This window comes from Culex quinquefasciatus, chromosome 1 (genome assembly GCF_015732765.1).
Source record: "Culex quinquefasciatus strain JHB chromosome 1, VPISU_Cqui_1.0_pri_paternal, whole genome shotgun sequence".
NCBI classification, from domain to species: Eukaryota; Metazoa; Arthropoda; class Insecta; order Diptera; family Culicidae; genus Culex; species Culex quinquefasciatus.
In genome coordinates, this window is record NC_051861.1 from 55713965 (window position 1) to 55738839 (window position 24875).

A 24875-nucleotide genomic window follows, 5' to 3' on the forward strand; every position below is an offset into this window, starting at 1 on the left:
ATTTAGCAAAATTTGACGAAACTTTATTAAATTTTATTTAATCTAACTAAATTTTAATTATTTTGACTAAATGTAACTAAATTCACCTAATTTAATTAACTCTAAATAAATTTAACTAAATTTGACTAAATTTAGTTAAAATTGAGTTAAATTTAAGTCAATTTAAGTTAATTTAACAAATTTTTACTAAACATAACTTAATTTAGCCGACTTAGTTAACCTAAATTGAACTAAATTAAGCGAAATGTTACGAAACTTAATTTAATTTTAATTAATCTAACTAATTCTCACTTATTTTGTCTAAATGTTATTAAATTCGACTAACTTTGATTAAACCTAACTAAATTCAACCCAATTTAACTTAATTTGACTAAATCTAACTAAGTTTAACTAAATTTAACTAATTCTTACTAAATTCAACTGAATTTAACTAAATTTACCTAATTTTACTAAAATTAACAAAGTTTAACTGAATTGAAATAAATTAGGCGAAATTTCACGAAACTTAATAAAATTTTACTTAATCTAATTCTAATCTAAATTTGACTTATTTTGACTAAATGTAACTAAATTCAACTAAATTGAATTAAATATAACTAAATTAAACTAAATTTAATTAAACTAAACTAAATTTCACTAGATTGAACTAAATTTAACTTAGTTTAACTAAATATAACTAAATTTTACTAAATGTATCTAAATATAACTCAATTTAACTAAATTTAAAATAATTCAACTAATTTTAACTTAATATAACTGAATTTAGCCACAATAAACTAAATTGAACTAAATTCAGCAAAATTTTACGAATCACGAATTCACTTAATCTAACTAATTTACACTTATTTTGCCTAAATGTTACTAAATTCAACTAACTTTAATTAAATCTAACTAAATTTAACTTAATTTGACAAAATCTTACTAAAATTAACTAAATCTTACTAAATTCAACTGAATTTAACAAAACTCAACTTAATATTACTAAATAATTTTACTCAATTGAAATAAATTAGGCGAAATTTCACGAAGCTTTAATTAAATCTAACTAAATTCAACTAAATTAAATTAAGTCTAACTTAATTCAACTAAATTTAATTAAACAATACTAAACTTAACTTATTTAAAATAAATTTAACTAAAATTAACCACTTAACAATAACTAAATTTAACTAAATGTAACTCAATTCAACTAAATTTAAATTAATTTAACTAATTTTAACTTTATATAGCTTAATTTAGCCAAAGCTAACTAAATTGAAATAAATTGAAACAAATTATGCGAACTTTTACGAATCTTCATTAAATTTTACTTATTCTTACTAAATGTTACTTATTTTAATTAAATGTAACTAAATTCAACTGAATTTAATAAATTTTATTAAATTCAATTGAATTTAACAAAATTTAACTAAGTTTAATTAAATATAACTAACATTAACTATATATTACTGAATATAACTAAATTTTACTAAATTTAACTAAATTTTACTAAATTTAACAAAGTTTAACAAAATTTAAATATATTAAGCGAAATTTTACGCAACGTAATTAAATTTTACTTAATCTAACTAAATTTGACTTATTTCGAATAAATGTAACTAAGTTCAACTAAATTTAATTAAATCTTACTAATTCAAACTAAATTTAAATAAATTTAACTAAATCTAACTAAAATTAAATATATTTAACTAAATTTTACTACATTTAACTAAGTTTTACTAAATATAACTAACATTAAATATATATAACTCAATTTAAGTCAATTTTGCTTATTTTAAATAATGTTTACTTGATATAACTTAATTAAGCCAAAGTTAACTAATTTGAAATAAATGAAGCGAAATTTTAGGAAAACTCATCACATTTTATTTAATCTTACTAAATTTTACTTATTTTAACTTAATATAACTCAATTCAACTAAATTTAATTAAATCTTAATAAATTTAACTAAATTTTAATTTATTTAACTATATTTAACTGAATTTAACTTAAGTTCACTGATTTTAACTGAATTTAACTAATTTTAACTAAGTTTATCTAAATTTAACTAAATCTAACTAAAATAAACTATATTTGTCCAAATTACCATTAAAATCAATTTATAGTCCTTTTAACATACTAACCCAACTTATATTTTTTTTAGCTATTTAGGTAATTAGTTTAAGTTTTGTTGTTAATTCAATATTTTTTAAATAAAAAAATAATCTGTCGTGTTTATTTGTCACCCTATTTTATTTAATCGCCCTAACTTGAAATCCGAAGTAAACAGGAAGAAGAAACCCCCCGGTTTCCGGCACGTCGGTCCCCCGTTTATAGGCCCGTTATCGTGGTCAAAACGGGCCCAAAAGCGTGCCACAGACGGGCGTAACACAGCGGCCAAAATGCGTAACGCCCGCCTAAATGTTGCATTCTGGCACGCAATGGGCCACAACGAGGGGAAAAAGCGTGCTGAAAATCGGGCCCGCTTTCAGGCAAAACGTCCCCGCTTTCTGGCCGTTTTCCGCCCATTTTTCTATGTGGGCTGTAGCTGTCACAGCCCTGCGAAGTATGTTGGCTGACATATCGGGCAGTCAGTCAAATAAACCAGCTAGAAGTCGCTTGACAAAAAAAATTTGCTAGAAAGAGATAGGAAACCTGATGCAAACAAACGTCCAGCTGTCATGTAAACATACTTTGAATGTGTTGGTAAATTTCTGACTAGAAAGCCTTATTAGGCAGAAGTGGTCACCCTTAGGATGTCTCGTCGACTCAACTATCACCTGACAAAATTAATTCCTTCAGCACGATGTCTGATCAACATCGGCCCGACATTTGTCAGGATTGCGCCCAATCACTGCGGTTTGTCGACCCAACCCTCACATGACTCGGACCCAAAATACTTTGCGGGCCACACACATTGATGCGATTAAACATGGCGTCTCATTCAAAACACCTTTGAAAAGTCCCGAAAACTTACCGGCTTTCTTCATCTGTCCGAGGAGTAGAAAACACCTGCTGAATTTCAGGAAACTGCTCATCAACACATTTCACAACACTACTTTTACAATTACTTCAATCACTTCTTGTGGGACCATCAAAACAAACATTATCGGAGAAATTACTCACTTTATTTAATCAACCTACAGACTGCGCCATTGTCGTAACTCTGGCTACATTTTGCAACACGCGGGAGCGAACCTTCGATTTGTTTTATGGTCCCACCACCCATCACATAAAACTCAACCGCTCGCTTCAGGATTAAACGCCAGACTGAAGAACTGCTTCTGAATCCCGAAACCCGAAGGCCAGTCCCGACACAATCGGTCCACAAGCGAACAAACACACGCGTAACTCTCTCAATTTACTTCAACCACGCCGCGCGAGTTCATCTCGAAGTTCATCAGCTTCACTCTCACGCCACATCCGCGTCTACGTTCGTTTTCGCTCTCTCTTTTTCCTCTACCAACGTGCGCGTTGCGCACACTTCAATTTACCCAGACGACGCGCTCACACTTATACAGTTGCACCCGCGGAGCAGGCTCATTTCATTGCACACGAGGTTGCTCTCGCTTCGTGTGCATCTCCGTTGTCCGAGAATCAAGAAACATTCGAATTGCGGCACTAACATTTCGAATGGTCACAGGCAATATCTCTACAACATTTTGTGCTCATTTACGCATTCTTCAAATTCTACCATCATCGCCCGCCCTATCTGCGACAAAAGGTATAATTTCATAATGTTGAAATGATTTCCATGAAAAAAATAACGACACGGGACGGATTTCCAAACACAAGTTCCCGAAGGACCCTACCCGCCAGAGACTATGGATAAATGCTCCGCGAAGTAGCGATGAAGACGGTTTTGCAAGTTCAAAGTTCAGATTTATTCGGACCACTTCGCGATGAACTTCTTGTGAGTCCACAAAAGGTCGGATTCTACACAAGCACGCGATTCCTTCGATTCCCTGTGCGAGTCGACAGCGGGAGTGGGCCAGTCCTCGGAGAAGGTTATTGAAGGATGCTCGGAAAGACCAGCTCCGCCACAATCACCGGAATCACGGATGTTTCTGCACTTGGTCGGTAACTCCCTACCGGAGATTGCAGCGAGTTGTTCGGAAGGATCAACAGCGGGACTTGGCCAGTCTCCAGTCCAGTACTACTCAGCAAATCTTACCGGACAATCGGAAGCAACAGTTTTCATCTTTTTTCGTAACAGATTTGCACACACAAAAAGTGATGTTTCTTGAGGATTTGGTGTAAACAAACAGACAACACCAATACTGCTACACTCACAGAGCCCACGCAGTAGTGATGAAGAGCCCACGATAAACAACGTGGGCTCTTCACTAATACTACTACGTGGGCTCTTCGAGGTTTTGGTGACTGTCAAACGTTCTAGCCATTTACAGTGGTGCCAGAGGGTTGGTTTTTTCACCCGTTTTTGTCCACTGTGCGATCCTCTATGTGTACTTATTTTTGTGTTAATCGAATAATGTTCAAAAAATGAGTAAATTCTCACATCACGTGTCACTTCGACGGTAACATTTCAAAAGGCATCATGTACATTTTAACACTTTCTGGGTTATTGCATATTCTAAAAGTACTCCTAATAAGCTACCTCTCCACCAAAAATGAGCAAAAGTTACTTCAGTAAAGTCTGTTTAATCATGATTTTAAATAAAGTAACATAAACAAAATCTCTGCCATCAGCAGTCCCTGTTTATATAGCCCTGTCAACCTGTCAAACAAAAGACTACATAAACCTCGTGACGAAAAAAAAGCATCATGAACAAAGCGCCATGTACATTCGGCGAAGAAAAACGATTCATAACGAAGCGTCCCCCTCAATGTCAGCAGGGTGATATAGACGTTGGTGATTTCAAAAGGAGTTATGTTTGTTTTTTCTTAAATAAAACGACGGAAATAATTTTTTATTGAATTTGGATGATCTGGTATCAATGGAAGCAACGTTTTTCTTCGTTTGTTATTATTACAACATCTTATTTGGCTTTTATATTAAAATGGGAATTGAAAATGGATGCTCAACATTCAAATGCGTTTTCCTCAAAACGCATGGTTTGTACATATTTAGTTCCAATTTTCAAATCCGGTAAAAAATCTGACGTGAAAAACTACCGTGGAATTGCTCTTATTTCATGTATTCCCAAGCTCTTTGAGGCAATAGTTAACAACAAAATGTTTGCTCAATTAAAAGACTACATAACACAAAAACAGCATGGATTTTTCAAAGGGCGCTCAACCGCAACTAATCTTCTCTCGTTCGTAAACTACACATTGAATGAAATGGATAACAAAAACTCTGTACAGACACTCTATACTGACTTTAGCAAAGCCTTCGACAGAGTGGACATTCCTATGCTTCTTTTCAAATTGGATAAAATCGGAATTGATTCTAATCTACTTTCATGGCTTAAATCTTACTTAACAAAACGCACGCAATGTGTTAAATTTAATGGCCTCATATCTAGGCTCATCAATGTTACTTCCGGGGTACCTCAAGGCTCTCATTTAGGCCCATTACTTTTTATTCTTTACGTAAATGATGTATCCTTTTAGGGAGCGGCCGTGGCTGACTGGTTACGGTGTTCGCTTTGTAAGCGAATGGTTCTGGGTTCGATGCCCATCTGCTCCCAACGAGAAAGTTAAGAACACATAAATTTGAAATGATGAATATGAACGAAAAATCAAAGTCGCTCGAGGCGGGGTTCGATCCCCCGTCATTTGGATTGGTAAGCAAAAATGCTAACCATTAGGCCATGACGACTTGGTGAACGTGGACTGGAATAAGGAATACTGTTACAGAGAGCGAGTTGTGGCGCTATAACCACGGCAAATAGTGTCCAGGGCAGTCGTGGAAATACAATGTCCCATCCCAGAGGGTCCCGGAGTACCAAACCTTCTTAGCATGGTGCTCCCAACGAATACAACCAAATCTCGGAGCGTATGGTGGTGTGTCCCCACGCTTCTTCCTCCCCTGTCGATTCAGAATTGTGTTGTTGTTCGAACACTCAGTGCTCAAACTCAACCCAATTACGAGTCATCTCTGCGATACGGCTTTACGCAGTAGGCCTGGCCGCTTTAACGCTTGTGATGTTTCAATGCATTCCGATGCAATGGCGCACTACAAATGTTAATAAATGACAAGAAGAGTGCTAGGCGTCATCTAACCTAAGGCACTCTCCAGGATCCCTTCGAAAGATTGGCTGCGCTAGGGTCTGATTAGATTAGATTAGATTAGATTTTACGTAAATGATGTATCCTTTATATTTAAGCATATCAACGTTTCGATTTACGCAGATGACATGAAATTGTTTATGAAAATTAAAGACGAAACTGACGCTTCAAGATTCCAGAACGAAATCAACATATTCTTTGAATGGTGCTGTCGTAGCCTTTTACAACTTAACATTAAAAAGTGTACATCGATCTTGTTCAGCAGAAAAATAAATAAGCCAAATATAAACGTAAATCTAGACAACCAGATAGTTGAAACCTGTTCAAATGTTAGAGATTTAGGAGTCATACTTGATTCTAAAATGACTTTCATCGAACATTACAACACGATGGTATTCAAAGCAACTAATATGCTCAACTTCATAAAACGATTCAGTTATAACTTTAAGGACCCCTATACATTGAAAACATTGTTCATAGCTTATGTTCGCTCTATTCTTGAATATTGTAGCGTCGTGTGGAGTCCACACATCAAAACACACGAAACCCGTATTGAATCAGTGCAAAAACAATTTTTACTATTTGCTCTTCGTAAACTAGGGTGGACAGTGTTTCCCCTTCCTTCGTATATTGCACGCTGTATGTTAATAAGCTTAGAAACACTTGTAAAGCGTCGTGAATTCGCTTCTCTTTCGTTCGTAAATGATCTAATTGCAAACCGAATTAATTCTCCAGAGTTGTTACAAACATTAAATTTCTATGAACCCACACGCGTATTGAGAGCACGTGAGCCATTCGCATTGCATTTTCACAGAACTGACTACGCTAAACACGGGCCCATGAATAGAATGATGGAAACTTATAACAAATATAATAACATAATCGATTTCACAATGACAAAATCCACCATGAAAAAACAGTTCTACAATCAAAGATAGATGTTCCCCCCTTGTAATTAGAAACTAAGCAACGATCATGTAGTCTACGTATGTTTGACGAATAAATAAATAAATAAATAAATGATGCTTTTTGAAATGTTGGCGTCGACTTTTTCTTGCGACACCTCATTTCTAGAGTAAATTTTCAAAAGGTCCTATGCGACAAAAGTAAACAAACTGAGTTATTTATTGCATTACATTCTGCAAGCTGGAAACTACACTCACCGCTGATCCAATTTCTTCAAAGCCTTTTATTTTTAAAGTTATTTATAAAATAAAAAACAACCTAAAACCACTCTAAAAAACATTCGCACCGAATGAATATAGGTCGTTTTACCACTTGAAAGTTCTATGTGCATTCGAGTCAAACGTGCACATAGAACCGTAGCAAATCGACCTATGTGCCATTTATATAATTTAATAATCATGATGCATATACGCCCATATCAAAATGACCTATGTACATGTTTATTTTGCTAATTTAAAAATATTTATAAATCGTTTTTTTATGAAACCCTAAAATAAAAATATTTTGCAATCTTCATGTTCGCCCAATCCTCGCGCAACGTGTAGGCACAGCTGATTGAGAGCATGAAATGTTTCAATGCTTCCAGCGCGCGAGAGAGAAACCGTTGGGAGAACAAATCGACCAATCAGAGAACTCGTCAGCATCTGTCAGATAGGTGCTTGCAAATCAACTTACACGACATTGTAAACAATCTTTGCTTGGGTCCGGATAGGACTTTTCAGCAAAGCTTGTTATCTGGTCGAAGTACTCCGCCAATAAGATCGCGATTCCACCTTTCGGGCTCTTTGTCCAAAAACAACTTCCTCCAGGGTCCGGCAGTTGTCGAGAAGCACGGTTCCATCAACACCCTCGCCAAGAGTTGATTTGTTACGGAAACTATGTGAGTAGATTCGTTTAGTGAGGAAGAAGTCAAAGTTTTTATTAGAATTTCGTTTTTCGCCGTAGGTTCCCTCGAATCGACGTTCTCGAATGTAATGTGGTGGCCGCGGTTGCAGCCGCTGCCGGAGAGTGACCCGTCGAAAAGGCTAGCTCCGATGGACTGGCTTCGTTTGAGCCGTTCATTGGTTTCCGGGTTGAGAGACAAGAATCGACAGGAGAACGAGCTGGCGCCGGGAATATCTGGGAATGCTGCAGAGCCCGGCCACGAGGCGACCGTTTCGTATTTGTGCCTTCCGTCGGAATCGTTTTCTGGACATCTGTCTGGCTGAACATAGCGCTTTTCTACCGGGACGCCAGTAACAACTCTCGGAGGCTGTCTTCAACGAAATCTTCTCGATCAGGTCGACGAGTGCCTGGACGTCGAGACGTCCTTTAAGTACGTGTTCATGACCGCAATCGTGGTGCTGCTGCTCGTCCTTGGCCAGCAGCTCCTCGGTTCATATGGCAAGCGCAAGCGATCGTCGGCAGTGCGCAAGACCGTCAAAGCCGAAACCACTAACCCAGGGACTACGAGTGGATCCCCGCGAAGACGCTCAAGAAGGTTCAAAACTCCCTCAAGGTCGCAAAGTGTTCCCAAAGAAAAGCTATCTGCAGCGAAACGGGCCGTCGGAGACGGCTAAATCGCGATACTCGCGCGTAACTCATCCATCGCGAGGTTGGTGGCCGATCAACCACTCGGATCTGGATCTCGATAGTGCGGCGGCTTACCGGATGCTGGAAGACGCGATCGAGTTTGTATCGCAGATTTTGACGACCGGTAACCTGGGCGTAGAGCCGCATTGTACGGTTTTGGATCAGAGGCGGTTGCACATCGTGAGGACATTGTGACCAATGGGAACAATCATCAAGACGTGTTGAGAAATGTTTCTGAGGAGAAGCCACTGCGAAGTCTGCGAGCCAAAATCCTCACTGGCCACACACAGTCAACTGCCCAGCTGGGTCACCTCTGTCGGCGGAACATTAAAGTTTTATCTGTATGGAAAGGAAGTCACCTAATTGTGGAATTGTAATAAGTACAACGAAAAAAAAAGTAAAGCATTTGTGGTAAAATGATACTAAGTTGAATATTCACGAAATTCTTTATTTGACTTACATTCAAGCAAAATTAAATGCGAGCAAAATTAAATGCGAAATTGTTCAGACAATTTTTTAGGTCGGGCTCAGCAACGGAGCTGCCATTTTCTTAATCAGACTCTCCCCTACTTCTCGAACGTCATCAGCTGGCGAGCAAGTTAATAGCATTTTGTTTGCTTATTTCTTCTGTTTTCTAATTACAGTAGTTGTTCGGTAACTGGGCGTTGTTTAACTGGGCTGCTTTTTAACTGGGCGCTCGATAACTGGGCCGTAGCCCAGTTAAAAAGCAGACAAACGTCAAAAAACCAAAACAAACCGAAATCACCGAGGGGTTAATGGATGCAAAAATCATGGTAAACAATTAACAAACTTTTATGTTTTTTTAAGTCACAATTAAAGAAATATGAAAAGTAATCATTGTAAATAAATTTTAGTTACTTTTATTTTTATATTTCATCAAATAAATATTATGCATCGGTAGTCCCCTCGTTATTTTTCGTTCAGCCCAGTTAGCGAACAGCATTCGATGACTGGGCTACGTTCTCAGCCCAGTTACCGAACAACTACTGTAGTAGGTAGGTGATGCCTAAATTTCTAATAAAATCGTACTGCTTCGAATCCCGTTCATGTCCCTCTTCGGGATGCATCAAGTCGTTGCGCGCTTCGACCACGTGTCTGTGACGCGGCCCGGTCCTGCTATCCAGTTCTACTACGGCGGCAACGTCTCACGCTTGTCAATCTCCTCGTCTCTGCTGGGTGCGTCTCGGTTTTCCGCCAACATTTTCGTTTAGTAGGTTTTTTGGCGCTACGCTTGCTAATGCAACATCCGCGGCCACTGCCTGCCGAAACTCACGCCTGCTCGTCGTCGACCGGTGCTGGTTGCCAACCCAGCGCGTCCTTGCAGAACGAGTTCATAGCGATGAGATTCGCGTACGCGTACGCGTCCTAGCTGCTAAGATTGACTTCGATTAGCTTAATATTTTTACAGTGTTGACTTGCGTACCGGCAGGGCAATCGGGATGTCGGTGCAGCCGTTGAGCGCGTGGATTACCTCGTCGATACACTCCCCACTCGTAGTTGTAGTTGGTATCCCGCGATCCATCTGCCGCCACCACCAAAACGTCTTCCGAGATAAACGTCTCGAGCGACTCTCGTCCAGCGTGGGGTAGGTTCCATCGACGCACTCCGACATGGTTTCATTCTCCGAGTCTTCAATGTTGAGCATTGAGCAGTTGCTCGTCCAAGCGTGTCGTGCACTCCAAAAACTCTTGTTGGATGTTTGGACAAGCGATGATTTTGGCGACCTTGGGCTTAGTGAGTTGGACTTCTGCTGGTTCACCTGGGCATGGGAAATAAGTCTAACCGGAAGTGGTGCATGACCTCGCAAAAGATTCGCGACAGATCGGCTAGTTTGGCGTCTGAAAAGTGTACAAACACGAAGAAGAGCGAGAATGTTAGTTACGGTGGGTGATGGTGCTGCTGCTATGCGAGTTATTTACACCAGCCGTGGCCGCCATTACAGCTGCTCCAACAGTTACTACCGGACCTCTGCTGTTGTTGTTACTGGTCGTATTCGTAGTGCTGCCTCCACCTCCGCCACTCGTGCTTGAACTTTCGAGCTTCCACTGCTACTTCCACCAAAAACACGATTCGTAGGACGCGGCCGCTGCCGCTACCGTCGACTTGGGCTCCGCGATCGTAGAACTGTTGCTAGTGGAGTTGTTGCTGGAGGTATCTCCGACTCGATTACCACCCGCCAGGTTTAGGTTTGAATATGACTGCTGCAGGTTCTATTTTGACGTTGGAATTACGAACTAGAAAAAATATCAGAATCAGCGCACTGAACCAAACTTAACCGAAGAACACCAAACTTACCAAGCGTCCATCCGCCACCGGATTACATTATTTGGCGAAGGATTCTCTGTCAATTCGGGATCTTTACAAGGACCGCCACTACTGCAAATGGGCGCCCGAATTGTCGGATTTGGAATCTACTCTGTATTTTAATAGAAAAACTTACTTGAACGCTAAATAATTAGCCTACACCAAGATTTTGACACTTCTTTGGCAAACATAAACATAAAAAAACATTCAAAATTTATAAAAAGTCGAAAAGTCCTATCCGCATCCAGGCAAAGATTGTTTACATTGTCGTGTAAGTTAAATTGCAAGCACCTATCCGACAGATGTTTACGAGAGCGCGGGTTGGTTTTTTTTCTCTCCTAACGGTTTCTCTCTCTCACGCTGGAAGCATTGAAACATTTCATGCTCTCAATCAGCTGTTGCCTACACGATGCGCGAGGATTGGGCGAACATAGTTATTATAAAAAAGTAGTTCTTTTTAAATCTAGATTTAAATTTAATTTGCAAAATTCCTATGTGAAATGCGGCATGAATTTTATCCAATGTGTTAAATCCTATGTGCAAAATTTGTCCTATGAAACGTGTCCTATGTGCAATCACAGGTCGTATGAAACAAATTGCTTCAGAAATAAGTTTAAACTAGACTTTTGATGATTCCCGTTAAGTACTCTTAAAAGCATCAGTATAGGTCCAATTGGGCGTTTTTAGTATTGAAAATACCTAACCGTGATTAAATGGGAATTAAAAATGTACATCAAAACTTTGACATCAAATTTCTCAGGTTGAGGTTTTTGCACATAGGACCTTTTGAAAATTTACTCTAGATTTATAATCGTCCACCTTCACTGATAATCAACATAAGGCTTTCTAGGCCCAGTGAAAAAAATATAATTTAACTCAAAAATGACGAACTCCTCGTCACAGTGTCCTGATGCAAACAATGATCGAGCTGTAGCTGTCACAGCCCTGCGAAGTATGTTGGCTGACATATCGGGCAGTCAGTCAAAAAAACCAGCTAGAAGTCGCCTGACAAAAAAATTTTGCTAGAAAGAGATAGGAAACCTGATGCAAACAAACGTCCAGCTGTTATGTAAACATACTTTGAATGTGTTGGTAAATTTCTGACTAGAGTTATCTAAGCCCGCGCTCACGCACACTTGCACGCCATTTGTTTTGCTGGCCGGTACAAAATTTAACCTCAATCTTTTTCGTGTACGTATACGCAATACATGCGCACGTAGATAACTCTCTAGAAAGCCTTATTACACACACGGAGAATCAGCATTACACTTTTTGCAGTTCGATTTTACACCACCGACTAGTTTCAACCCTCGAACTGAAAAAGATGTAAAATGCGAACTGCAAAAAGTGTAAAAGTTACACGTTTACCAGTTCAGGGGTCCGAACTGAAAAAGGTGTAACTTTTGGACTTAGAATAATTTCGAGATTTTTGCCCGGGCGCTGTCGCCTGTCAGATCGGGACTTAGTGTTGTTTTGAAGCTGGTGGTTATAGGAGTTGAAATGGTAAGTGTTGTGCGAAGTGAGACAGGTGCCGGAAAGTGCAAGATTTCGGTTCCCTCAGACCGGAAAACCAAGAATTACAGGCCAGTGAATGTTTTTGTGGCCGGCTTCGGTTGATTTCTTGGTTCTTCGGTCTGAGGGAAGCGAAATACTATCTTCCGGCAGGAACTTCCACGAATCTTTCGGTTGCGGCCGGAAAGTGCAAGATTTCGGTTCCCCCAGACCGGAAAACCAAGAATTACAGGCCAGTGAATGCTTTTGTGGCCGCCTTCGGTTGATTTCTTGGTTCTTCGGTCTGAGGGAAGCGAAAAACTATCTTCCGGCAGGAACTTCCACGAATCGTTCGGTTGCGGCCGGAAAATGTAAGTTTCCTGTTCCTCCAAACCGTATAACCACGAAAAGCTGGCAGGGAATCTAAAGTGGATTCGGTCGAATGCTGGGTTCTTCGGCCTGTGGAGTAAAAAATTCCACCTTTCGGCAAGAATTTCTACAAATCTTCCGGTCGTTACCGGGAAAGGCAAGAGTACGCTTCCTCCAGGCCGGATAACCTAGAATAGCTGCCCAAGGAATGTTTTTGTAGACGGATTAAATCGAATTCTTGCTTCATCGGTCTGGGGGAAGTAAAATTCAACCTTCCGGCTTGCAAATCTTCCGGTCGTCACCGGAAAAGGTAAGAACCCGCTTCCTCCAAACCGGATCATGAAATCTTGATTGTTCTGGGGGGAAAAAGAATTTTACCGTCCGACGAAAACACTTTCAAATCTGCCTTATACGCCCCCAAAACAGGAGTGCTCCTTCCGGCGGGATTTACAGACCTACAACTAACCTTAAATTATCTTTCTTTTTTCATATTGCGCGATCGAGAAAATCGCCGACTTCCGGATCCCGTGGACTCCGCAGCGCCAATGGGACGCGTCACGCCAATTTCGATCACGCTGTCTCTGATCCTGCTGGTTGGGCCCTTTGGCACCGGGAAGACGTACACGCTGGCGCAGGCCATCAAAAAGCTGCTGTTGCAGCCGGAGTCGAATTCGGCCGCCGATTTGTATATCAAGGACTACCTGCACCCGTGGGTCGAGGAGGGTGGTGGGGAGGAGGTCAAACCATTGCGCGTTTACTATTACAAGCGCTGGGTCGCCACCGTCAACTGCATCGTCCAGAAGGTAGGGGGTTTTGAGTTGTTTGTTTGTTACGATATTAACTGAACTTTATCTCTTAGTACTGTCTGATCGACCTGAACATCAACGTGCGCATCTTTCGGCGGGCAACCGTCGAAAACATTCTCAAGTATCGCATCGTGGTTGTATCGCTGAACATTTCGATGGAGCTGGCCTGGCTCGAACTGCCCAAGGGACACTTTACACACATCTTCCTGGACTAAGTGGCCCAGGCCATGGAGTGCGAGGCGATCATGTCGTTGGTGCTGGCGACGCAAAAGATACGCATCGTGCTGGCCCGGAGGCGAAAGGTTGGTTTGAAATGGTTATTTTCGTTTTTTTCCATACTCAATCTTGCCTCTTCCAGAACCCGCCAGCAGATTCGTCCCCAGATAGCACAGCACCTGACGGCCAGCGGCCGACCGTTGAATCCACCGCCGATGAGGAGTCCGGTCCAGCAGCAGCAACAACAGTGACAACAACATCAGCTGTCTGCGCCGCAAATGCCTTGTCTCAAGCAGCCGAAGCCCCTTCCGAACTACGGCCCATTCCCAGCCCCAACATTGTGGTACGCAAATTGTAGCCACGAAGGAATCCGTCCGATAACCGTCCCACGGGTTTGTTAATTAGCAAACGGTTTATGCGCCACCTCCGTAGAGGACCGACTTGCCTGGTTTATGCCCGACTAGACCCAGCCGCAGGGCGGGTCGTTTTGTAAAACCTGGAATGAATGGGGAACGTTCAAGGGACTCAAATTGGGTAAGAGGTACTCCGCTTCGCGTGTGATGACTCAAAAATATCCAAAACTGAACGGGGCAACCCGTTGTCCGTCCGAACAACCAATCACCTGTTCGCTCTGGATCCTCACAGGATAATTTCTACCCCCGCACCAATCGCTGCGACGGGAAAAGACCCCAGGCTGAGATTCCCAAGCAGCCTTGCACTGGAGTAAAACAACAGTAACAAAAACGTGGAGACGTCGAATGCGAAGCGAGAGACCTCTAGACCCGTGCAACTAATCTGGCGAGAGAGACATTTCGTTCACCAAAAACAACTACGCTAACAACGTCTTGGGGGAGGTGAAAAACGAAATATATTGCATGCTAAATGTGGGTTTTAATTGTACATTTTTAACCTAGGTTTAAGTTACATGTCTGTAGTGTCCTACGTGTTCATTTCCTCTTCTCTTCTTGGTTCTCTCTCTCTCTCTACTAACTATCTGTGTGCGGATTTGTTCTGGGGCTTAGTTACGTTAGCCCGGAGGTCACAGGTGTAACGGTGACCAACGGAACTAGGCTCGGGAAAGGGCAACGAGCCTTAGAAAATGTGTGTGTGTGTTTTTGGCAACTCGGACGACGTCTACGAGTGCGTACGCATGCGGTTTTTACGTAATAGGTGAGTACTCACGGACCGGTTTCGTTGATTGGCTTACGCGTCGCTAGTGCATCGCGCGGTGCGATATTCTTCTGGAGCAGATGAAAGGCGCGCGATCTTAAGGGGGCGGCCTGGTTGAAATCGGGCTTGGCCGGCTGGCCGGCCTGGTGGACGGGTCGCCTCCTTCGGGAACCTGGACGGTGCGTGACCACGTGGACCGGGGTCTACGGTCTGGTGAACTCCTGCGGCGAATCTGGACCAGCGGCTGGACAGGAACGGCTGGCGCGATGGATGGCTCTCCCTGGAGCCACGTGTAGCGTGTGGTCTCCCTTCCGGATCCCAGTGGGCCTTCCGGGGCTCGATCGCTGAGACCGCGGGGTCAGCAGGGCGGTTAAGGCTTTTGGTGGCGGTGTGGCGAGCACGAGCTGGTAGGAGGCGGTTGGTTCCGACTCTAGAACAGAACGCCGTCGTCGGCTGTATGGCGACGATTAACACACATCACACATCAACACACACACTAGGTACTTTACCTTTTTATTCCTCTTCGCACACAGAATCGGACCGCACAAACTACTAGCTAAGCTAAGGTTGGACACTACAGGAAAGAACAAAGATTAACTACACAAATCTACAGATCACTCGTTTCACTCGAGTTACCGTCACTAAACACACCGGGGGGCTAGACTACTGGATCGGCGCTGCTGCCTCTTCCGCGACTCAGGACCAAGTGGACGAGTAGAAATTGTACTTTCCTCAGAAAGCGTCATTAGGGAAAGGTTGAACGGAAGTACGTAATTTCGTAGTTTCGAGTAACGAATTTACCCGAACAGATTTTGGGAATATTACTGAAGGCATCTCGTTCCCTCTTACATATTTGTCATCTGGCTTTCCTGTTCTAATTCATTCCAGGCTTTCCGAGAGGGCTTGATCGTGCAAGTTCTCTCGGCAGGTTTAACCCAGCAAGTCTTCCCATACGTGGTGGTGCAAGTTGTGCTTTCTCCAGGACTATTTGGCTTATCGGACGGATTGGCGGGGGTGTGAGGAAGCGAGGTGTAGCACTGTTCTACTAAAGCTTGCCATGTGCTAGCTTCGACACAAACCCTTGATTGAGTTGGACTTGTTTATATTAAATAATTATAGCTAAATGAAAAACAACTAAACGAATAGAGTGACCATGTTACAACATCCACGCCATCAGCAACACCAGAACCACATTCGCCCGGTGATGGGCGGCGGCGGTGGCGGAGGCGGTCCCATCAGCCCAAGTTCGTATCGTTCGGACGACCTGTGTCGCTTCGCAAATGCGAATGCCCCCTCAGCAGCAACAGCAGCAGCAGGTTGTAGCGGCGTTGACGACGGACGGCAGCAGCACGGTGGGCTCGTCGACAAGCCAGGTCAGGCCACATCATGTGCACCATTCCAACCCGGCCGAGTTCCAGTATCAGTGGTTCATCAAGCTCGAATATTTTGCGCCAGGTTTCGACGCGTGCGTCGACTCAACACCCGCATCAACAGCAGCAGCCGCAGCCGCAACTATCGTGTAGGCGTCGCCCTGACCGGTGTCCGCGAGGACTTTAGCAGTGGCGAAGAAGGTCGAGCGAGGTGTTCCCGCTGAACAAGCTGGCGGCGTTTCCGCCGGAGGAGATCCGAAACATGCTGAGCGTCGAGCAGAACCCCGAGTGGACCAGGGAGAACATTATGGCCTACACGATATAAAAGCAATGGCCTCGAAGCACTCCACTTTATTGTATTTATTATCATATTGTGAAAGCAGTCTTTTTCATTAATTTATTGTACAGAATTTCAATAAATAAACACGTTCAATCTAATACTTTAATTTAATTTTAATATCCCTTAATAAGAATCCCAAAGAAAATCCAAAAACGCCCAAATGTAGGCAATATGCAATTTTCACCCGGTGAAACATTTCAATTTCGATTTTACACGAAATCCAGTTCGACCCCTGTTACACGAAAGTATGTATTTAATCGTACCTGAACTGAATTTCGTGTAATCGAACTCGATTTCGTGTAATGCCGATCCTCCGTGCACACGCTTACCAGGGGAACTCAAATTTGAGTGGATCCAATCAAAACGGCGCAAACCGTAGCCATACAAATTTGACATCGAGTACCTGAACTTAATTTTAACATGGTGAAGCCGATCTCAAATTTGACATGCGCTGGGTACCGGAAAAATCCTCCAGGAAAGCAGAAAAATGGTTCCGGGAGACGGACATCGGTTCGGAATGATAGTGAAAAGGAAATTGTCGTTTTGGGCTAGTTTTTTGTTGATTTTATTTGAATTTTAATTGTGTTGAGTTATAATTTTATCATTATCATTTTCAGCATTTGAGCCGAGGATCTTGTTTAGCGGAATTCGACGGAATAAACTACGGGTGGACGAGGGCTAGCGAGTGACACTTGCCGATATCGTTGAAGAGTTCGTCGACGAAGTTGCGCGTGCTGTCGGTTCGGACGATTAGCCAACGGGTTGATGACGATGCTCTTGGGGATCGCCGGGGACGATCTGCCAGTGGTGAAAGACGGACAGGCAGAAGACTTGGCCTTGGGTGTGCGTTCGCAGGTCGGTTTCAAGCCGAACGAATCGATGGCGGGGAACCGGAGACGGGTGCGTCAAGGGTGACGTGGCCACGTCGCCGGCCAAGGGCGGTGTACACGGAGGAAACTCAATCGGCGGGGGCTTGCACTTCGACGAAGAGATACGGTTCCATGAGGAGGGGTGTGGCTATGGGGAAGGCAAAGTAAGCGACTCGGCGGGCGTTTGGGTTAATTTGGCGACCTCCGCGGTTGAACGTTTCCTGGGCGACGAATTGGTCGATAATTTTGAACTTAACGTTCCGAATGGGTTCCTCGCAGAGTGGACCATCACGCGAACCCTACTGAAAGACTTCCACGAAGGAGTTTTTGACGGAGCCGAGCAGGGTATTGTCCGCTTCGAAGAACAGCGTGCCATCAAGAGGATGTTTGGACTGTGATGTGATGTTTGGTGATGTTCGATTTTGATCGATCGTGACGCGAGCAGTTCCCAGTCATAGTTGACCTGAAAGAACTCGCCTCGTCCTCGGCCAGGCCCTTCTCCAGCGGTTTTGCAATCATCGTTCATTTGGTTGGCCGTCTTGGCGAAACAATTGGGCGAACTCGTCTCGACGACACTCTCGCGAAAGGCCACCACCGGATCGGATTACATCTTGCGCAGCCCAGGTAGAGTTCGAAATTGCCGAGAATCACGTGCTCGCCGGATTCATGCACCCGAGTCGAGCGTAATTGGTAAGATTTGTTGACCAAGTGCAGGCATTTTTGGGAGTTCCGACGGGTTGATCGGTTCGACGGCTATCTTGATGATATCCTGGGTGTTGAACTTGAGCGGCCGGAAGATAAACACGTCCTCGTTCATGTTGACATCGGTTATGGTCGAGGTTTTGACGATGCACTAGTCGATGGGAACTCGATTCCCGACGAGGACGTGGTTCAACTCGACCATTATCGCGCCTCGTAGATCCACAACCGCCCGACCCGCAGCGTACGGGAATCTTCCTCGCCCACGAGCGAGTAGTTCACACCAAGCATTCGGACCTCCTGCCCGGCGTGCAACGTCCCGCTCATATTCCGCGCCAACACCTGGAAGAACGTACAATCCTCCGTCGGGTATATCTTCAAGCTGTGCACCATCAACTGCGCGTTCTGGTCACAGTTCAGCCCTCCGTCTAAATGTGGTCAATCTAGCTCTAGCGGTTGAAAGTTCTACACGCAAACAGGATAGGCCCAGAGCAAAATTAACGGCGGCCACTTCCAACAGAAAAAGCGTGAAACGGCAAGGATAGCCCTCGCGGCTAGGCAGATCGCTCGAAGATGGCTGCGTTGAGGATAATACCCTTGGAGACGATTGCCGCTGGAACGCCGTGATCGTAGAATATCAGGTGGAGCATCGGCACAAGGAAGATAATCGATAAGATCGTGTCCGTGCTGACACTGTCCGTGAGGATGCGCAGTAGCGGAGAGAATGTAGACAAATACTAGCACGGCTTGCAGCCGTTTTAAAGTCCGCCATAACGGTGTCAAGTCGGAGGCTTCGCCGGCATAGATGAGATATCCGATGGTGATTCAGAAGATGGCCTGTCCAAGTATGCTTTGCGGTTTGAGGGCGTCCGTGTACAGATAGTGGAACATGATCAGAAAACTAGTGATGATGGAAAGTTGCTGGCTCAGTCGGGTGGCACCTAGGAATTCATCCGGAAGTGTGTACATCTGAAGGTTGACGTTAGTTTCAGTTACTGCAGGAAGTTCGGTCCCGTGTAGTTGTCCTCGATGACGACATTTTGGTACAGGTTGATGTCATGCGCGTAGTTCGAAGGATTATACTGAAATAGAACCATGAAAACAATTAGACCAAATTTATTTTTAGTAAACTCTTCCATCCCCGGCAGATTCTGCCTCCCAACTTTGACAGACAATCCGTCAACCGGTCCTCCTCAAATAATGAACCACTAAAATTACAAATAGCGCCTTGTACATTTACTTTGCATGAGACAGCGCTAGAAGAAATCGGTCCACCGGTGGATCGATTTCTGTTGCTCAACCGGCAAAGGATTCTGTCCACCGTTGGACAATTTCCTCCTGCAAAACATTACTAAAACATCTGTCCACCGGTGAACCAATTCCTCCTGCATAAACTGCAAAGGATTCCGTTCTCCGGTGGACCAGTTGTTCCTCCTGCACAAACTGCAAAGATTCCGTCCACCGGTGGACCAGTTCCTCCTGCGAAACATTCCTGAGGAAACTGTCCACCGGTGGACCGATCCCTCCTGCACAAACTGCAAAGGATTCCGTCCACCGGTGGACCAGTTCCTCCTGCGAAACTTTTCTGAGAAAACTGTCCACCTGTGAACCAGTTTCTCCTGCAAAACATTCTTGAGGAAACTGTCCACCGGTGAATCAATTCCTCCTGCACAAACTTCAAAGAATTCCGTCCACCGGTGAGCCAGTTCCTCCTGCTAAACATTCTTGAGGAAACTGTCCACCGGTGGACCGATTCCCTGCGAAACTTTTCTGAAAACTGTCCACCTGTGAACCAGTTCCTCCTGCAAAACATTCTTGAAACTGTCCACCGGTGAATCAATTCCTCCTGCACAAACTTCAAAGAATTCCGTCCACCGGTGAGCCAGTTCCTCCTGCAAAACATTCTTGAGGAAACTGTCCACCGGTGAATCAATTCCTCCTGCACAAACTTCAAAGAATTCCGTCCACCGGTGAACCAGTTCCTCCTGCGAAACATTCCTAAGGAAACTGTCCACCGGTGGACCGATTCCTCCTGCACAAACTGCAAAGGATTCCGTCCACCGGTGGACCAGTTCCTCCTGCGAAACTTTTCTGAGGAAACTGTCCACCTGTGGACCAGTTCCTCCTGCAAAACATTCCTGAGAAAACTGTCCACCGGTGGACCGATTCCTCCTGCACAAACTGCAAAGGATTCCGTTCACCGGTGGACCAGTTCCTCCTGCGAAACTTTCCTGAGGAATCTGTCCACCGGTGTACCGATTCCTCCTGCATAAACTGCAAAGGATTCCGTCCACCGGTGGACCAGTTCCACCTGCGAAACATTCCTGAGGAATCTGTCCACCGGTGGACCGATTCCTTCTGCATAAACTGCAAAGGATTCCGTCCACCGGTGGACCAGTTCCACCTGCGAAACATTCCTGAGGAATCTGTCCACCGGTGGACCGATTCCTTCTGCACAAACTGCAAAGGATTCCGTTCACCGGTGGACCAGTTCCTCCTGCGAAACTTTCCTGAGGAAACTGTCCACCGGTGGACCGATTCCTCCTGCATAAACTGCAAAGTATTCCGTCCACCGGTGGACCAGTTCCTCCTGCGAAACTTTTCTGAGAAAACTGTCCACCGGTGAACCAGTTCCTCCTGCATAAACTGCAAAGAATTCCGTCCACCGGTGGACCAGTTCCTCCTGCGAAACATTCCTGAGAAAACTGTCCACCGGTGGACCGATTCCTCCTGCACAAACTGCAAAGGATTCCGTTCACCGGTGGACCAGTTCCTCCTGCGAAACTTTCCTGAGGAATCTGTCCACCGGTGTACCGATTCCTCCTGCATAAACTGCAAAGGATTCCGTCCACCGGTGGACCAGTTCCACCTGCGAAACATTCCTGAGGAATCTGTCCACCGGTGGACCGATTCCTTCTGCATAAACTGCAAAGGATTCCGTCCACCGGTGGACCAGTTCCACCTGCGAAACATTCCTGAGGAATCTGTCCACCGGTGGACCGATTCCTTCTGCACAAACTGCAAAGGATTCCGTTCACCGGTGGACCAGTTCCTCCTGCGAAACTTTCCTGAGGAAACTGTCCACCGGTGAATCAATTCCTCCTGCACAAACTTCAAAGAATTCCGTCCACCGGTGAGCCAGTTCCTCTTGCTAAACATTCTTGAGGAAACTGTCCACCGGTGAACCAGTTCCTCCTGCATAAACTGCAAAGAATTCCGTCCACCGGTGGACCAGTTCCTCCTGCGAAACTTTCCTGAGAAAACTGTCCACCGGTGGACAAATTCCTCCTGCACAAACTGCAAAGGATTCCGTTCACCGGTGGACCAGTTCCTCCTGCGAAACTTTCCTGAGGAATCTGTCCACCGGTGTACCGATTCCTTCTGCATAAACTGCAAAGGATTCCGTCCACCGGTGGACCAGTTCCACCTGCGAAACATTCCTGAGGAATCTGTCCACCGGTGGACCGATTCCTTCTGCACAAACTGCAAAGGATTCCGTTCACGGTGGACCAGTTCCTCCTGCGAAACTTTCCTGAGAAACTGTCCACCGGTGGACCGATTCCTCCTGCATAAACTGCAAAGTATTCCGTCCACCGGTGGACCAGTTCCTCCTGCGAAACTTTTCTGAAAACTGTCCACCTGTGAACCAGTTCCTCCTGCAAAACATTCTTGAGGAAACTGTCCACCGGTGAATCAATTCCTCCTGCACAAACTTCAAAGAATTCCGTCCACCGGTGAGCCAGTTCCTCTTGCTAAACATTCTTGAGGAAACTGTCCACCGGTGGACCGATTCCTCCTGCGAAACTTTTCTGAGAAAACTGTCCACCTGTGAACCAGTTCCTCCTGCAAAACATTCTTGAGGAAACTGTCCACCGGTGAATCAATTCCTCCTGCACAAACTTCAAAGAATTCCGTCCACCGGTGAGCCAGTTCCTCCTGCTAAACATTCTTGAGGAAACTGTCCACCGGTGGACCGATTCCTCCTGCGAAACTTTTCTGAGAAAACTGTCCACCTGTGAACCAGTTCCTCCTGCAAAACATTCTTGAGGAAACTGTCCACCGGTGAATCAATTCCTCCTGCACAAACTTCAAAGAATTCCGTCCACCGGTGAGCCAGTTCTCTTTTAAACATTCTTGAGGAATCTGTCCACCGGTGGACCGATTCCTCCTGCAAACTTTTCTGAAAACTGTCCACCTGTGAACCAGTTCCTCCTGCAAAAACATTCTTGAGGAAACTGTCCACCGGTGAATCAATTCCTCCTGCACAAACTTCAAAGAATTCCGTCCACCGGTGAGCCAGTTCCTCCTACAAACATTCTTGAGGAAACTGTCCACCGGTGGACCGATTCCTCCTGCGAAACTTTTCTGAGAAAACTGTCCACCTGTGAACCAGTTCCTCCTGCAAAACATTCTTGAGGAATCCACCGGTGAATCAATTCCTCCTGCACAAACTTCAAAAATTCCGTCCACCGGTGAGCCAGTTCCTCCTGCGAAACATTCCTGAGAATCTGTCACCCAGTGTACCGATTCCTTCTGCATAAACTGCAAATATTCCGTCCACCGGTGGACCAGTTCCTCCTGCGAAACTTTTCTGAAAACTGTCCACCTGTGAACCAGTTCCTCCTGCAAAACATTCTTGAGGAAACTGTCCACCGGTGAATCAATTCCTCCTGCACAAACTTCAAAGAATTCCGTCCACCGGTGAGCCAGTTCCTCTTGCTAAACATTCTTGAGGAAACTGTCCACCGGTGGACCATTCCTGCGAAACTTTTCTGAGAAAACTGTCCACCTGTGAACCAGTTCCTCCTGCAAAACATTCTTGAGGAAACTGTCCACCGGTGAATCAATTCCTCCTGCACAAACTTCAAAGAATTCCGTCCACCGGTGAGCCAGTTCCTCTTGCTAAACATTCTTGAGGAAACTGTCCACCGGTGGACCGATTCCTCCTGCGAAACTTTTCTGAGAAAACTGTCCACCTGTGAACCAGTTCCTCCTGCAAAACATTCTTGAAAACTGTCCACCGGTGAATCAATTCCTCCTGCACAAACTTCAAAGAATTCCGTCCACCGGTGAGCCAGTTCCTCCTGCTAAACATTCTTGAGAAACTGTCCACCGGTGGACAAATCCTCCTGCGAAACTTTTCTGAGAAAACTGTCCACCTGTGAACCAGTTCCTCCTGCAAAACATTCTTGAAAACTGTCCACCGTGAATCAATTCCTCCTGCACAAACTTCAAGAATTCCGTCCACCGGTGAGCAGTTCCTCCTGCAAAACATTCTTGAGGAAACTGTCCACCGGTGAATCAATTCCTCCTGCACAAACTTCAAAGAATTCCGTCCACCTGGTTCACGTTCCTCCTGCGAAACATTCCTAAGGAAACTGTCCACCGGTGGACCGATTCCTCCTGCACAAACTGCAAAGGATTCCGTCCACCGGTGGACCAGTTCCTCCTGCGAAACTTTTCTGAGGAAACTGTCCACCTGTGGACCAGTTCCTCCTGCAAAACATTCTTGAGGAAACTGTCCACCGGTGAACCAGTTCCTCCTGCATAAACTGCAAAATTCCGTCCACCGGTGGACCAGTTCCTCCTGCGAAACATTCCTGAGAACTGTCCACCGGTGGACCGATTCCTCCTGCAAACTGCAAAGGATTCCGTTCACCGGTGGACCAGTTCCTCCTGAAACTTTCCTGAGGAATCTGTCCACCGGTGTACCATTCCTCCTGCATAAACTGCAAAGGATTCCGTCCACAGTGAACCAGTTCCTCCTGCGAAACATTCCTAAGGAAACTGTCCACCGTGGACCGATTCCTCCTGCACAAACTGCAAAGGATTCCGTCCACCGGTGGACCAGTTCCTCCTGCGAAACTTTTCTGAAACTGTCCACCTGTGGACCAGTTCCTCCTGCAAAACATTCTTGAGGAAACTGTCCACCGGTGAACCAGTTCCTCCTGCATAAACTGCAAAGAATTCCGTCCACCGGTGGACCAGTTCCTCCTGCGAAACATTCCTGAAAAACTGTCCACCGGTGGACGATTCCTCCTGCACAAACTGCAAAGGATTCCGTTCACCGGTGGACCAGTTCCTCCTGCGAAACTTTCCTGAGGAATCTGTCCACCGGTGTACCGATTCCTCCTGCATAAACTGCAAAGGATTCCGTCCACCGGTGGACCAGTTCCACCTGCGAAACATTCCTGAGGAATCTGTCCACCGGTGGACCGATTCCTTCTGCACAAACTGCAAGGATTCCGTTCACCGGTGGACCAGTTCCTCCTGCGAAACTTTCCTGAAAACTGTCCACCGGTGGACCGATTCCTCCTGCATAAACTGCAAAGTATTCCGTCCACCGGTGGACCAGTTCCTCCTGCGAAACTTTTCTGAGAAAACTGTCCACCTGTGAACCAGTTCCTCCTGCAAAACATTCTTGAGGAAACTGTCCACCGGTGAATCAATTCCTCCTGCACAAACTTCAAAGAATTCCGTCCACCGGTGAGCCAGTTCCTCCTGCGA

The 24875-nt window shown here is 44.6% G+C and overlaps 3 protein-coding genes, 2 long non-coding RNA genes and 1 pseudogene across 11 annotated transcripts; 3 read left to right on the plus strand and 3 right to left on the minus strand.

The window, feature by feature from the left end:
• Positions 1 to 7774: 7774 nt before the first annotated feature.
• LOC119765376 (glutamyl-tRNA(Gln) amidotransferase subunit C-2, mitochondrial-like) lies at positions 7775 to 9147 on the plus strand. The gene is made up of 2 exons (XM_038249106.1): positions 7775 to 8021; positions 8087 to 9147. The coding sequence occupies exon 2, from the start codon at positions 8522 to 8524 to the stop codon at positions 8906 to 8908; it is 387 nt and encodes a 128-aa protein (XP_038105034.1). The 5' UTR covers positions 7775 to 8021; positions 8087 to 8521; the 3' UTR covers positions 8909 to 9147.
• Positions 9148 to 9611: 464 nt separating this feature from the next.
• On the minus strand, positions 9612 to 11384 carry LOC119765378. Of its 4 annotated transcripts, none has more exons than XR_005276681.1 (4): positions 11030 to 11384; positions 10654 to 10968; positions 10158 to 10572; positions 9612 to 10106 (listed from the first exon to the last, which is right to left on the minus strand). It is a non-coding gene; the product is annotated as an uncharacterized LOC119765378 (long non-coding RNA). The 4 variants fall into 4 exon arrangements; XR_005276679.1 differs by having other exon boundaries at positions 9612 to 10572; positions 11030 to 11110; positions 11175 to 11383; XR_005276680.1 differs by having other exon boundaries at positions 9612 to 10103; positions 11030 to 11381.
• Positions 11385 to 12277: 893 nt separating this feature from the next.
• LOC119766987 (probable helicase with zinc finger domain) lies at positions 12278 to 14425 on the plus strand. 3 transcript variants are annotated; one of them, XM_038253931.1, is made up of 4 exons: positions 12278 to 12541; positions 13403 to 13701; positions 13758 to 14006; positions 14063 to 14425. In XM_038253931.1, exons 2-3 carry the CDS (start codon positions 13444 to 13446, stop codon positions 13917 to 13919), a joined length of 420 nt encoding a protein of 139 aa, XP_038109859.1. In that variant the 5' UTR covers positions 12278 to 12541; positions 13403 to 13443; the 3' UTR covers positions 13920 to 14006; positions 14063 to 14425. The 3 variants fall into 3 exon arrangements, with proteins under 3 accessions (XP_038109859.1, XP_038109868.1, XP_038109874.1); XM_038253940.1 differs by lacking the exon at positions 12278 to 12541 and adding an exon at positions 12548 to 13208; XM_038253946.1 differs by lacking the exon at positions 12278 to 12541 and adding an exon at positions 12548 to 12900.
• LOC119766984 lies at positions 14143 to 17358 on the plus strand. 2 transcript variants are annotated; one of them, XM_038253912.1, is made up of 2 exons: positions 14143 to 14263; positions 16210 to 17358. In XM_038253912.1, the coding sequence occupies exon 2, from the start codon at positions 16244 to 16246 to the stop codon at positions 16682 to 16684; it is 441 nt and encodes a 146-aa protein (XP_038109840.1). In that variant the 5' UTR covers positions 14143 to 14263; positions 16210 to 16243; the 3' UTR covers positions 16685 to 17358. The 2 variants fall into 2 exon arrangements, with proteins under 2 accessions (XP_038109840.1, XP_038109849.1); XM_038253921.1 differs by having other exon boundaries at positions 14180 to 14257; positions 16254 to 17358.
• On the minus strand, positions 14895 to 16068 carry LOC119766989. The gene is made up of 2 exons (XR_005277248.1): positions 15600 to 16068; positions 14895 to 15543 (listed from the first exon to the last, which is right to left on the minus strand). It is a non-coding gene; the product is annotated as an uncharacterized LOC119766989 (long non-coding RNA).
• On the minus strand, positions 17350 to 18788 carry LOC119766980 (annotated as a pseudogene).
• Positions 18789 to 24875: the final 6087 nt, after the last annotated feature.

What these genes read in the sequence shown, in the direction of transcription:
- LOC119765376 (XM_038249106.1), top strand. Translation starts at nt 8,522, where the DNA reads ATGGCAAGCGCAAGCGATCGTCGGCAGTGCGCAAGACCGTCAAAGCCG.
- LOC119766987 (XM_038253931.1), top strand. Translation starts at nt 13,444, where the DNA reads ATGGGACGCGTCACGCCAATTTCGATCACGCTGTCTCTGATCCTGCTG. An exon ending in TCAACTGCATCGTCCAGAAG is followed by an intron (nt 13,702 to 13,757) that starts GTAGGGGGTTTT and finishes TTTATCTCTTAG; the next exon opens with TACTGTCTGATCGACCTGAA.
- LOC119766984 (XM_038253912.1), top strand. Translation starts at nt 16,244, where the DNA reads ATGTTACAACATCCACGCCATCAGCAACACCAGAACCACATTCGCCCG.